Source organism: Galeopterus variegatus, unplaced genomic scaffold, assembly GCF_000696425.1.
Source record: "Galeopterus variegatus unplaced genomic scaffold, G_variegatus-3.0.2 Scaffold5154, whole genome shotgun sequence".
Lineage (NCBI taxonomy): Eukaryota > Metazoa > Chordata > Mammalia > Dermoptera > Cynocephalidae > Galeopterus > Galeopterus variegatus.
The window spans coordinates 82,769-97,624 of NW_007731265.1; the positions used below are offsets into that span (position 1 = coordinate 82,769).

Genomic DNA, 14,856 nt, shown 5'->3' on the forward strand with positions numbered 1-14,856 from the left:
TGTACTTAATACCACTGAACTGTACACTTAAAAATGGTTAAGATGTTAAGTTTGATATTACATATATTTTAACACAATAGAAAACATTAGCTATGAAAAAAAAAGAGAAACAAGGTCTCATACGCCTTCATGCTTTTGAGAGAAATAATATCTTTCTGTTGAACAAAATGTTTGAAATCTAGAAAACCAGTTTGAAATCACAAGTAAAATGAAACTCACTTTTCTCAAGACTCAAACCAAGTTACTGACAACATCTTACTAGAAAACTAATCGCATAGGGTACATTCTACACAGTTACAAAAGATGCTCTTACGAGGAAATGTTGGCCGGACTTCCGGATTCACCTCCCAGCAGAGCTTCATGAGGTGGATAATCTCCTTTGGGCAGTGCTCAATGATGTCTTCCACATCTGGCCTGTTCCCAGACTTTATGCATATTATCAACTGCTGCTCACAGATAGCATCTGTAAGGCAAAGAGGAGCTTATGTTGAGACTTTCTTTTAGGTTCTGCTCCTCCCTCAGGCAGGAAGGTGACAGAACTTGGACAATACAGCTAATTTGTCTCTGCCTAGGGTATGCCTTTTGGACAGCTGCCTCATTTCACAGGGGCAGAATGGCCTTGTGACCAGAAGTTCACATAGTCCATTGTAGAGGTGATCAAACAACATTCTCATTTCTGCAGATAAGTGACAAAATTTTCAACTAACCTGCCTGCTGGTAAAAAGATGGATTATGTGGGTAAAGCCAATGGCATTCCCAGATTTTAATACAAAGGTAAGCCCTGTACAGCCCTTGCCTTTAAGGAGCTCAGTTTATTCAGAGTAACTTAAAATATAGTGATAATTGCTATATAAGAAGTAAGTAAAGGAGTTCCGGTAACACAACCATGACTAGGATAGAAGGTCTGAGAAGGCTTTCTTGAGTCCAGAAAAATAAGTTGGAGTTATCCAGGTAAAGAATGGGGAAGGATGACTCAGGGAGCAGGATTCCAGGCTAGGGAAGCAGAACATAAATGGATTGGAAGACGCAAAACTCATGATGCATCCCAGATGTTACTAGTTCAGTACACCTGGGCATACTGACAGAGGAGGGAGAGGCAAAGGTCAGATCACAAAGGGCCCTGTATTCCATTCGAGGAATCCGAACTTTATAGTAAAGGCCATGGAGAGTCTCAGAAGGATTTTAAAAAAGAGAGTGAGATGGTCCTCATTGTTTCTTAGGATGACCATTTTAGGTGCCACATGAATGGTGGACCACACAAGGAGCCTGCAGGAGAAATAAGGAGGGTCTGAACCAAACAGAGGCCAGTGGGGAAAAGAGAAGTGGACAGATTAAAGATACATCTTGAATTCATAGGTTTTGAGATGTGACTGAACATGGGAGATGAGGGGCAAGGCTGAGTCTGGGATAACTCTAAGGTTTCTGGCTGGGACACTTGGGTAACAGACTGTGACAGCATTTTCTGAGCATGTCTGGGTGAGCACACAAGATGACTCTGTTTGGGGAATGTTGCTTTGGAGGTTCCTCTGGTACATGTACTAGATCTAAAGGGCAAGTGGATACCCAGGCCAGGGCCAGAGACAGAGATTTAAGAGGCATCAGCAAAGAGATGATCACTGAACCACGGGAGTGCACAGGAAAATGTTTGCTCATTTACATACTTAACCAACTGAAGAATGACTACTTATGTATCTGTTCTCCTGCCCAAACCATGACTTACTCATCTTTATGTTTCTGGTGTTGACTGAAGTGCCCATGGTAGGTACTGAAAAGAAATTTTTTTGAATGAAGGAGTAAGTGAATGAGCAAAAGTATGGAATGTATGCCTTGTAGTGTGAAAGGCTGAGTCCTCATAAGCAGACACCAGCAAACTTTCCTGTCTGGGGAGAACCCTGGGGCTTTACAGCACCTCCGGGAGTAAGTGAATGAGCAAAAGTATGGAACATATGCCTTGTAGTGTGAAAGGCTGAGTCCCCATAAGCAGACACCAGCAAACTTTCCTGTCTGGGGAGAACCCTGGGGCTTTACAGCACCTCCCAAGCTGTAAATCAAGGCTCTTCCTAAGCTGGGATTACTCATTCATTCAACAAAAATTTACCAAGTACCTGCTATGCACTGTGTGTGCAGATGCTGAGGAAACAGTGGTGAATATATCAGATATGGTCTCATTTATTTATACCCTCATAGAACTTACAGTCTAGTGGGTAAAACTGATGTTAAATGAATAAACAATTATAAATCTTAACTGATTCACTGAAGGCCACTATTTGATGTAACAATTTTAAATGATATCAAAATCCCACTCCTCTACAATGACTTACTTTCATATGGCTCCTTATTTGCAAATATTGCCCAAAGTACGATGGCAAAGCTGTACACATCCGACTTCTCTGTGGGCTTTGCGTTGATGTCACTCAGGTGCTCGGGTGCCATGTAGTACAGGGTGCCGCCATTTTTCTTAGAGGTGCTGTTCACTTTCCTCTGCTCATTGTGTTCCTCCTTGGTCAGCTTGCTCCACATCTTAAAGGACGCTACGCCAAGATCAGCTATCTGCAAAAGAAACCAAACCAATGGGATTGTTCTGTGAAGGCTACAAGCAAACCAGAGTTAGCTTACAATTTGGAGTTTATCCAATAGAGGTGAGGTACAGTGAATTTTCCAGAAATGAATGCAGTGGGCAGGTTTACAACAGCAACCTCTGAACAGACTCATAGATACTTTATGTTTCTACAGCCATCTGGGAAATCTCCCCCAGGAAACTTTCATGTGAAATTCTGGTATCTCAATTCTTACGCAATAAAAGGGAAGGGGAAAAGCAGAAGACATTTCTGATATCAATACTGTGTGTTTATTCTAATTCCTCATTTACTCTGCTTAGGTTTTTCAGCTATTTCTGGGGCTAGGGGGAGAAAAGGTATTTTCTTCTCTGGGGGTGTATGCGGCAGATGATGACTGGGTACCACACCTTCTATTTCCCCAAATGGCATCCCGAGGCCCATGGATGCGAGTTTCCAAGGATCCCAAGGACACACTGAGGATAAGGACTGTGCTTGTTTTGAGTTGGTGGCCTGAACCTAAGAGAAGGTGGGATGGGAAGGAGGAGAAAAACAGACAAAGGGAGGTGGGTGGGCAAAATGACAGAACGATACGATTAGGAAGAAATCAAAAGTGACAGTTCCACTTCTGCCTCTAGGAATCCAAGCAAGCATTTGGGGATGAATTTTGGCATGTGATTATCTAAAACTCACATATTTTAGCCCAGAATAAAAGAGGTAAGTTATTAATTTACAGAAAGAAACTTCTTTTAAGACAAAGGAATAAAGATCTGCCCAAGACTAGAAGAAAATGTTAAAGCAGAATCTTCCGGTGGAGAGGACCTCCTGTGTAAACAGGTCCTGAGTTCTTCCCCCAATGCCGCTTCCCCTTCCAGAGTCTTGTGCTTGGATTCCTTGCCAAAGCCAACTGGGTGTAATGCTCCACCCCATTAACTATTGCCCTTGAATGGATAAAAGAAAAATCCCTTTCCTTGTTCCGCAGGTCCTGAGTTCTTCCCCCAATGCCGCTTCCCCTTCCAGAGTCTTGTGCTTGGATTCCTTCCCAAAGCCAACTGGGTGTGATGCTCCACCCCATTAACTATTGCCCTTGAATGGATAAAAGAAAAATCCCTTTCCTTGTTCCCTTTACTACAATGGAAAGAGTTTTCAAAAAGAAATGAGTTTCTAAAATACAGATGGAAGTAAACAAACTAATAAAAAATATAAATCGGCCAAGTTTCAAAGGATTTTGAAAATTTTTGATGCCAAAATAGCCAACTCGCTGCTTATCTGACTCTCATGCCACATCTGAATTCTGAGGATTTTCTGCACACACCTTCACATTCCTCCACATTTTCAAAGGTGAGGAGTCTCAGTTACACAGATTTCTTGGGAAAAAATGATGGGGCAAATGGCCCGTTCCAGAATGAGGCAACCCTTAAATGTTTCCATCTCAAAGTCGAACAGAAGAGGAAAACAAAATCTAGGAAAGAGGTTTCTCACCTACCCCTTCAATTCCAGTCCTCCCAAAAAAGATATGAGTTACCTCCCTACAGTTAACTCCCAACTCCATCATGCCTGCATCTCTCCTTTCAAACCCTGATTGATCCTTTTGGCACCAACATCACCAGTCATAAACTGGACTAGTTCTTCCTTTATCATCTACCATCTACAAGAAGGGATTTACAGTGGAGAATTAAAACTAAAATTACCCAACCTTCTAGAAGCCTACAGATTATGGTTTACCTTAATGTGAAAGTCATTATCAACGAGGATATTCTCAGGCTTCAGGTCCTTGTGTATCACACCTTCTCCATGTAAGTAGCACATTCCTTCAATGGTCTCCGCAATTATCCTTCCTTTTACAGAAAGTGGGATACTGACCTAAAACAAGTGATATTGTTTATGAAATGGAAAGGTAATCAAACAGGCCAAAGCGACTGTTTCATTAGCCTGGTGGGATCCAAACCTGAGGAGAGGACAGAGTTACCAGGTTTCCTTCCCCTAGATGCTCGGTGGCACTACTATCACCGTGAAACAAGCCGCCTTTCAAGGAGGAGTTCACCCAGGGGCTGAGGATATTAATGCTGTACTTAATCAGTGTAAAAACAGAAATTCCATGCCAATTTGGTAACAAGTAAAAATGCTATGGAATTAAGCTCCTTGAGAATAATATATTAATTATATATTAATAGTAGTAGTACTTAGGATTGTATCCTTAGTACGTAGGATGGTGCCTGGAATGTTTGTTGAATCAATGGATGAATAAATAAACATTTTCTATGGTATACGCACTCGTATAATGTGATACTATATTTATATGAAATACTTGAACAATGTCATGGAATGTGTGCATGTGAAATAATGTTAAGAGGAAAAAGAATACTAAGGGATGTGTTCACACTGATTACAACATGTAAAAATTAATCTGTGAGATAAGCATGATGCTAAAACTATGCTGAAGCAAATCAGTATCTCTTTGATGATCTGATATTAGATACTTCAGGTCTTTGTAGAGTCTCAGGTCACTCTTTCTTACAACTATATTCTAATTATATGAATATTAATGTTAATATAAACAATTCCAGTTTCTACTGTAGTGGTTAAATACTAGTTTTGCTTAACAACTTACAAACAGTATGTTTCCTAAAAAGGTACTTTGGTTGTTGCTTATCAGGAAAAACATTTAAATGATGGAAGCTAGATTCCCAAGTCTACCTCTCAAATCACATTTTATTCATAAGGTAGCTGAACTAAAGAATTAATAGCCTGATACTCACTGTCCAAAAAAGTGGCAGAAGACAGTTTTTCCCAACTTCCTTGGTATGTGTTTTGACTTAGGAAAAAAACCTGAGCAAGCAAAGTTGGTTCCCCTCCCTTCCCTCTTTCTATTTCTCTCTCTCACATCCTCCTGATTTTCCTCCTGAGCCCCAACTGGTCTTCTTATTTTTGCCCAATCCTGCAGAATGACTCACATACCAAATTTCCTTGGTATGTGTTTTGACTTAGGAAAAAAACCTGAGCAACCAAAGTTGGTTCCCCTCCCTTCCCTCTTTCTATTTCTCTCTCTCACATCCTCCTGATTTTCCTCCTGAGCCCCAACTGGTCTTATTTTTGCCCAATCTTGCAGAATGACTCACATACCAAATGACTTATGTCCTGGTCAATCACCTACTTCCTGGGAGGACTTATTTTTGCCCAATCCTGCAGAATGACTCACATACCAAATGACTTATGTCCTGGTCAATCACCTACTTCCTGGGAGGAGAGCAACCTGATCAAATTACAACACAATGTATCTAAGTGATCATCTTCCATCCTTCCCAAAGGTATTTTAGAGAGAGGCCTGTTGACCTTGCAGTTGTGGGGTGGGGTAGAAGATGGAAAAGGGGGAGTATTTTCCATAAAGGCAGCCATAACCCACCACTTCACATGCAGTCTGTGCCCCGGCCAAGCCCAGTGACTGCGGTTCCCCAGATGTGGCCCTCTTCTTCCTTTGTACACGCCATTCTCTCTGCTTGGATCACTTACTCCCTAATTCTGTGTCACAATGTCTACTTGTCCTTCAGACTGGAAGCTTTTCCTGCCTGTCCCGGGCTGGCGTGGATGCGTCTCCTCCACACTCCCACAGAGGACCGTGAGTGTGGCTCTCAAGACACTGTTGCACCACGCCCTTCGCTCGCTCACCTGCTGTCCCTAACTTAACTGTGTTGTATCAGCTATTGATTCCTGGGCAACTAGCCCAAAGCTTTGATCTTAGTAGGTAGATAAACTTTAAAAAATGTTTTAAAATTATTTGGTTTTGGTAAGCAATTTCTGTTTTCCTGTCTTAAATTTTATCCAGTGCTGCTGCTGCTTACATTCTATATCGAACCTACAATAAAAGTTTCTTAAATGTAATCAAAGTGCAATCACGAACATTCCATCTTCTCTTACAGTCATGGATAGTGACCATGCTGTCATCAGTCAATCCACATTTAATTGTTATCCCTCCTGCCGCTACCCAACATCAAACAGGTACTGCATGAAGGTGGGGCCTGTCTCTCAATTGTGGACTGCACAGTGGCCGACAGGGATGGTAAAAGGCCAACCACAGTGCTAAGACACACACACAGAGGGGCCCTTCCAGGTGAGTGACACAAGGACTTGGGTGGGACTAAGGGCAGGGAAAGGTAAGTAAGATTTAACAAGAAACTGATTTCAGAAAATCAAAACTACAGAGCAATTCACATAGGGATTATTCGACACCAGCAAGCTACAGACACATGTCGCCACTGCATTCACAAGCCAGCTGTGCACAGAGGGCACTCGGCTGCCATCCTCTACCTCGGCCTTCAGCACACGCATCAGGTTGCCCTTCTCCATGTACTCCATCACCAGGGAGTAGTTCCCTTCTTCTATGATGATGCCCAGCAGCTTCACCACCCGGCTGTGCCGCAGCCTGTGCATCATCTTCCCCTCCTCCAGGAGGGCCTCGTTGTACCTGCGGGCGGGAAAGGCACTGTGCTGAGGGGGCAGAGCCAGCCCTACTCCCTTGCCCCAACCTCAGTGAGCACCTGCAATGCATCACACCGCCCGCACACTGTCACACCTGGGTCTGTGGCAGAGCGGTTTCTTGTTCATCTTTACAGTCCTCCTGCCCATAGCTGGCAGTGGGTGCTCAAGAAACAGAAATGAACGAATGAACGACAAGTACACGAATGGCAGCAATGCGGCCTGAAGAAAAGACTGTGCCAGACAGCACAATAAAAACCTCAGCCTCTCCGTAACCATTCTGACAAGGAGGGAGAGGTAAAACCACTGCGCCGACTGCTCCACAGAGACAGGTCTTGGAACCTCTCACGCCTGAACCACCTTCTTTTCACACTGAGGGCGGCCCTCACCACGCTGTGAAGCAAGCACACACTGTCTTCACTGGCCCTCCCATTTTCTTTCCACTGCCTCCCTCGCCACCCTCATCTTTCTCTTGATTTCCTTCCCCTTCATTTCCCAACCATTATTTACTAGCTGTGAGCTTTTCATTAACCAGCCTCAGAATCCTCACCAGTGATAATAATAGGAGTTATCATTACCCCTGGCATAGAGTTGGGGTACTGAACCACCCACCATGCCTGTCTCATTCCAAAGCCCTTGCCGCCCTTATCCACCACTGTCCCACACGCCTCCCTACCGGCCACTTCCTGTGGCCAGCCCGGAGCCTGGCCCACCCGCCTCCACTCCCAACTCACTCAGCGCGGTTGGGCCCTGTGTACACCTTTTTCAGTATCACGAAGCCATGATTTCTGTGGAAGCACAAGGAGACCTTCCCAAAGCCTCCACTGTCCAGATCTTCCTTCTCCAGTAAGTCATTGGATTTCATCTTAATGTCATCCAAGGACATGTCTGGTTGCCTTCTGAATGCTCAAAATGCCCAAAAATAAGTACTCCACTTTTTTTCTTCCTCAGTGCTGTGCTCTGTAAAGAAAACAGAAGACATCTCGGTGCAAAAACATCATTATTCAAAAACCTTTTGTAAAGTTCTACCATATGCTTGGTGTGCCTTTGCTTTTGAGGACAGACTTATAGTCGCTAAGACAAGCTGTTTTTCATATTTCTAAGAATCACCAAAGACCATAATGTTTATTCCTTCAGACTTTTCATTTCTGGCAATATGGAACACTAGACAATTTTAAAAACTTTCTTGCTACAAAGGACCTATTATATATGTTGGATAACATAACACAAACATCCATTCAAATGTATAGCTGAGCTCAGGGAAAGGAAAAGACCTCCAGGGACAGAAAACGCACATGGCACTGGCTGAGGGGCAGAGGCCCACGTGGTGGCCCTACAGGGCACTGTCAACCTCACCATCCAGAGCTCGAGGTTTAAAGCCCAGCCAGGGATGGGAGTTGCAGTCCAGGTGTGCAAAAAAAGAGGGCAAGAACAAAGACTCTCCCCCTTAACATAGCACCCTTCAATGTGTACCCCTCAATGAAAGGATGGCCTAGGAAAAGGGCAGTCCACTAGCAAACAAACATATTTGTCAAACAAACTGGACATGGATATTAAAAAAAGAAAAAAAAGTCTCTGTATGTATTCTGGATTTGGGCTTTAAATTTAGATGATCCTGGCCATCCTCTTATGGCCAGGATCCCCCAAACTAAGAACTTTTTTATAGAAAGTGGTTACAGGCTGATGACATCCTCAGGTTATAAGACTAAAGCAGACAAAGAACCCTCAAGCCAGGCCAGACAGCAGCCCCACAGATGAAGCTTAATTTAACATCAGCTCCCTTTCCAAAACTATGAAATGCAAAAGAAAAAATTCACCATAAGCCAGACCCTGCAGATACAACAAATAGCAGAACTAGGCACGAAAGAACTTCAGGTAATTAAACTACTGAATAGCATGACAAAATAAAATAGGTTTATAGTAAATATGAACAAAAGAAGGAATATGAAGAATATAAAAAGAATGTGCTCTCAAAAAAAGAATAGCAAGACATGAAAAAAGATGGGATCTGGAGAATTTCTCCATCTGTGCTGTGAAGTGTACAATGTCAGATCTCTAAACAGAACTATCTGCTTCATCCTTCTTGCCTTCTTTTCTTTCATTCATTTATATTTACTCATTTTCTTCAAACTGAAATGAAGAATAAAACTGCATGGTAAATCACATGAAATACCACTACACACCTGCCAGGATATCCAAAATTAAAAAGACCAATGACACCAAATACCGGCGAAAATGGGAAGCAGTTGGAATTCTCATGTTGTTGGTGGGAGTATAAAATGGTACAACAATTTGGGGAAAGGGCTGGCAAAGATCTTGATGGCAAAACAGAAGCTCCACATATACCAGGAAGACATAGACACACTGGTGTGTGTGCATGTGCACGCACGCACGCACACGTGTGCATATCTGTGTTTTGAGTGGGGGGTTGGCAGGGGGGTTACAGATGTTTCATATTGCAGAAATACCTGCATCAAAATACAGACAGTGAAAAATGGCCTTTAATAAGGTGTTAAGCACTCATTGAAATTTGAGAGGCCATCAAAATAGTACCTACATGGTTTGTATTTCCTAATGTATACATTTTGTTTATAAAACTAAACATACACCTACACCATGACCCAGTGGTTCCAATCCCAAGAGAAATGAAAACGTATGTCCAAAAAGACTTGTACAATGTTCTCAGCAGCTTTATTTATAATAGATCCAAACTGGAAACAGCTGTCCATCCACAGGAGAATAGGTAAACAAACTGTAGTGTGTTAATACAATGCAATACTACTCAGCAATAAAACAAATTGCTAATACATGCAACAGCATGGATGAAATGCAAAACATTCTGCTGAGTGAAAGAAGCCATATACAAAAGAATACATTCCATTTATATGACGTTCTAGAACAGTCAAAACTAATGTTGGAAAAAGAACACTGGTGCCTAGGGGCAGGGTGAGGATTGAGTGGGATAGGGCATGGGGGAACTTTCTGGGGTGATGGTAATGTTCTATGATATCAATGTGGGTTAGGGTTGCACAGGCATATGCATTTATCAATACCTGGCAAATGTAAATTTTACATCAAAAGAAAAATCTGTAAACATATTGAAATGTAGTTAGTAGTACACATGCTGAAGTATTTAGGGGGATATGTACTGACATCCACAATTTACTTTGAAATGCATCAAAAATCAGATAGACCGATGAGCAGACAGAGGGAAAAGGACACAGCTGTGTGATAAGCAAGCAGTGTAAAAAGGCACCAATGGCGTATATATAGCCATTCACTGTAAAATCTTTTTACCTTTGCACTTTGAAGTTTTTCATAACAAAATGTTGAAGCGCAGGGAGTTTAAAAAAAAAAAAGTACCTTGAGGAGAGGGTTTCTGAAAATGCTAGGTGGCCTGCGGTCTTGTGCAGTGGCCTACCGCAGAAGACTCAGGCAGCCAGCCTGCCACACCTTGTGCAGAGGCTGCGGGCCGGCCCCATCTACCCAGACACCACCACTGTGGGCCATCCTCCCCATGACTAAGACATTGCCAAACAAAGGCAAGTACCTTCGGGAACGGGGCAAGGGGTGGGTTGGGGAGGCTGCCTGGACAGTCAGGGGGCAAAGTGGGTGCTGACGGTGAGATAACAGGAGTCCTAACGACAGAGCAAAGAGTGAGTCTGAACTCTAGCTCTGTCATTCATTATCCCTGTGACTTTGGGGAACTTAAGCCTCAATTTCCTCATCTGCAAAAGGAAACAATAACCACCGCCTCACAGAACTGGTAAGGACTGTGTGAGGAAAAATTGGGTGCAAACATGTTTGTTGCCAGCGTTATGGTTCTGGCTATGGTTGCCCTGTCTGCCCAAATTTATTTATCCTCATTGATCCTGTCTCACTGGGCTCTGAGAAGGCAGCATGCAGCTGCGATCACTCTGCTCAGCAGGTCTCTACTGACCAGTCCTCACGAGAATGAGATTGGAGGGGAAGGTGGAGGTGGGAAGAGACAGAAGTCATAAAAGACAAAAGATCTGTTTTAGGCCTCTTTTTTCATTTACTATTGCTGTGGCTTGAATGTCCCCCCAAGCTCAAGAACTTAATCCCCAGGATGGTATTTGAAGGGTGGGGCCTTTAACAGGTGATTAGATTGTGAGAACTATGCTGTCATGAATGGGTTAACCCATTCATGGAGTAATTCATTAATGGATAGGTTAACGTGGGAGTAAACAGGTGGCCTTATAAGGAAAGCAAGTGAGCCCAGTACTGGCCAGCCACCTAAACAAACAAATGAACAAACAAACAAACAAAGGCTCTAGGGCTGGCCAGTTAGCTGTAGCAGTGTTATAACACCAAGGTCAACAGTTCAGATCCCTGTACAGGCCATCCACCAACAAAAAAAGCTCTCTTGCCATTCTTGCCTGCATTGCCTAGGGACTGTCACCAGATATACCCCTTGGACCTTGGACTTCCCAGCCTATAAATTTCATTTCTTTATAAATTACTCAGTTTCAAGTTTTCTGCTACAAGCAACAGAAAATGGATAAATGGATTAATACACTACAGATGCACTAGAGCATGCAGAACTGTAAGAACTGTAAAGTCTTCTCCATCCTGCCATCCTCTTAGGGAACATTATTCTCCCAACCTTTTGGTCTGGGTGACGTGTCATTTCCTGGGGAAAGCCATCCTAAGTCTACCCATTAGACATTTTCATACCACCCTGTACTTCTCCCCTGGAACAGTTAAGTCAGCTGAAACTGAGTAGTTGAATTATTCCTAATCAAGTTCACAGAAGGCAGGAAACTGTCTAGTGCACTGTCTCCAGTGCCTAGCAGAACCTGGCATATGGCTGGTCATTAAATGGATAGATATTTTTTAAAAGAACTACTTAATTGTCCAAAAATAAAGGATATCTAGTTAACTGAATTATAGCACATTCATGAGACAGAAAGGTAACATTACAAAGAACAGCAAAAGCACATAAAACAGTTTACATGTATAGAGGAGAGAATAAGTTATGGCCCATCCATACTCTGAAATATATCTGGCAGTTTTCAAAAATGATGCTGTATAAGAATGTTTGACAACATTTCAAAAATGCTCACAGAGTAAAAAATTATGAAGGAATTACAATCATGCCCTGAAATATGCTCATCTGGGTATAAGATTTCAACTTTATGAGGAGCTCAGAGAAAGGAGACCTCCAGGTGGGTCTGCCGCACTTTGTGATCCTGGGTCCTGACCCAAATCATTTCCTCTTACAGTCTTGCAGTCTGCTAGTTTAGTCTAATCTTTCTCACACATCTTTTACATGATTTCCGATGATTTCTTTTGTTTTTACTGTCCTTTCCCCTTTTCTTTCTCATGTACGATTCAACTTTATAAGCACAGACTATCTTAGGAAGGCATTGTGGTACAAGTAGTTTAGTGAGGGATGTTACAAAGTAATTAATGAAGGCCTTTTGAACTGTTATAACAACTAATTTCAACTAATGTAATTTGTGTCCATTTTAAGGAGATTTGTTAATGTTTTTAGATGAGTGGATATTAATTCAGGGACTCATGGAAGCAAATTATTTCCACTGAAATTAATAGGAAAATCCAAGAAATTTCACAAATTACTTTATAAGGTGGGGTAAGTCTATATACCAAAACATATATATTTACCTTTCAGTGGTAGGACTATTTTTTAACCTAATTAAATTTTCCCCCTATTTTTCAACGATCACCATACACGACAAGAGTGTCACAGAAAATGTTGGCTGCCTACCAACATTGCCCCCTTTCTTCCCTGCTAACAGAACTTTGATTTAACTCAGGTATCCCAGTGACCAAAGGACTTCTCTAAACTTCATTGATTATAAAAGCCTGATGATCTGCCCAGATACAAAAGAGATTGAGCAAGTAAGAGCCAAATGACCAGCAAGAGACAAGACTAAAATAGAGTTTAAATCAAGCATTATCATGTACCTTAGCACATTATGACCTGTGAAGTAAACTTTATCACCATTTAAATTTACAAATGAAGAAACTAAGATCTGAAGTTGAATAATTCACCTAAAGTGGCAGATCTTGAAATCAAACCTTTGTCCCTTCACTCAAACTTCCACAATGTGTTCACTAACACGTGCTATTTCTCTAGATAGAGAACAATAATTTGCTTTTGGAAAAATCCAGACGCAACCAGCCAATCTTAAAACCTTGTTCGCCTATATTGAACGAGTATCCTACAGTGAGAAACACAGGAAATGGAGGTCAGATTTTTTAAATATATGAAAATATGTATAGTCAACTACTTTTGCCAGAATATAACATCCAATCAAAGCATGGGAAGCGATATATTTTTTTCAGATTCCAAGATCCTACTGGCAGCATTAACATGTTATGAATTAATAAGCACCAAATAGTAGCTTGCCCAATTTGGAAGTTGATGTTTTAGAAATTTTTCTTAATATTCATTAATATTCACAATCCTGAAAGTACAACATACCTCTGGGGCTCAATGTAGTGCAGATAGAATAAAATGAAAACTAAAGCTAATCGTTATTGCTGTTTTATCAGTAATAATGATGACACACTCCAAATTTCATTTTAAACAAGCCTAGTCTTCGCTTTTTGTGTACGGAAGAGCCACAGTATTCCACATTTCTAATTGATCACAATTTCCTCCTTACTCAGTGCACCTTCCTGGTGGTTACAAAATGTAGATAAGTACTAAGTCACTCTACATTTCAAAGTTCACTTCATGCCTTGGTTTCTTGAAGTGTGAATCAGGGAAGAATTAATAACAGTCTAAAGACCAAAAGACTTCTGCAAAATTTGTTGATCTGAACAGCCTCATGCTTTGCCCAAGATAAACAAGAGCTCTGGACAAGGAAGAGCCAACTGGTCAGCAAGAGACCAAGAAATGAACAACCCCGGACCTCCCCCCCACTCACCCTTGTGAGACTTTGCTGGAGAAGGACGCAGCTTATCTTCCGAACCCTGAAGAGCAGCACTGCATACAAGCAAATACCACTGATGACAGAAGAAGCCTCCTAGGGTTATGACATTCGTCTCTTTAGTGCCTGTTGACAGCTCTTTTCCCACTTGCCATCTCACTTCTAACCTGCAGCGGCCCCAAGGGCCACAACCAAGGCCCTTTCAAAGGGCTAAGAAGCCCCAACCAGGGACACATAATCCTGTTAGGACAAGAGCACGCACTACTTTTTCTTGATAATGCAATAACAACCCTTTATCTCTACCAAAACAAAAATGAGTCCATTCCACCTTCACACCGTAACTATGGCCTGAGGGCAGGTCTCCGCCCTCGTCCTGACTTGCGCTAAACCTCCTGGGCTCCATGACTAAGGTACATGCCAACCCGCGCCTGGTGCTGGACTAGCAGCCAGCCGCCCGCCGCTGAGCCCGGACTTCCAGAACCTCCGGAGGCCCCGCCCACCGCCCGACTTCCGGAAACGGCGCGGGCCCCGCCCACCGCCCGTCCGCAGGGATCAGGCAGTCCCGCCCCTTCCGGGAAGCCCACAGACCCGAAGCTGGCGGCGGCCGCGGCCTGTGCGCAGACGCGCCCAAGAGTGAGTTACTTTCGTTTCCGCTGCAAACTTCCCGAGGCCGGGGTGAGGGAAGAAGCGGCCGTGGGGGAGTCGGGAGTTGCTATGACACCACGGCGGCCTCGCCGGGGTGGGCTGCGGGAGGGCGCCCGAGCCCCGACGAGGGTGTCACCGGGGCCAGAGCTCGGCGGGCTCGGGAATGATCACCCCGCGGCGCGGCGCCCGCCCGCTCACCTTGTCCGACCCCGTGGGCCCGCCGTCCAGCCGCGTCCAGCAGCGCTCCCTCGGCCGCGCCG

The 14,856-nt window shown here is 43.2% G+C and overlaps 1 protein-coding gene across 3 annotated transcripts in view; it reads right to left on the reverse strand.

Annotated features, from left to right (window-relative positions):
• RIPK1 (receptor (TNFRSF)-interacting serine-threonine kinase 1) overlaps positions 1–7,987 on the reverse strand; it is a 28,428-nt gene extending 20,441 nt beyond the window's left edge. For 2 of the 3 annotated variants that reach the window (XR_551715.1, XM_008589007.1), the window contains exons 1-5: positions 7,126–7,329; positions 6,861–7,017; positions 4,281–4,418; positions 2,322–2,550; positions 314–463 (exon numbers count right to left, since the gene is read on the reverse strand). Coding sequence is in view for 2 of the 3 variants with exons in the window: in XM_008589007.1 (XP_008587229.1) it covers positions 314–463; positions 2,322–2,550; positions 4,281–4,418; positions 6,861–7,017; positions 7,126–7,307 (856 nt within the window). In the remaining variant the exon portion in view is untranslated. Of the gene's footprint in view, positions 1–313; positions 464–2,321; positions 2,551–4,280; positions 4,419–6,860; positions 7,018–7,125; positions 7,330–7,762 lie in introns of those variants that run through there. The other variant, XM_008589008.1, reaches the window with a different exon arrangement.
• Positions 7,988–14,856: the final 6,869 nt, after the last annotated feature.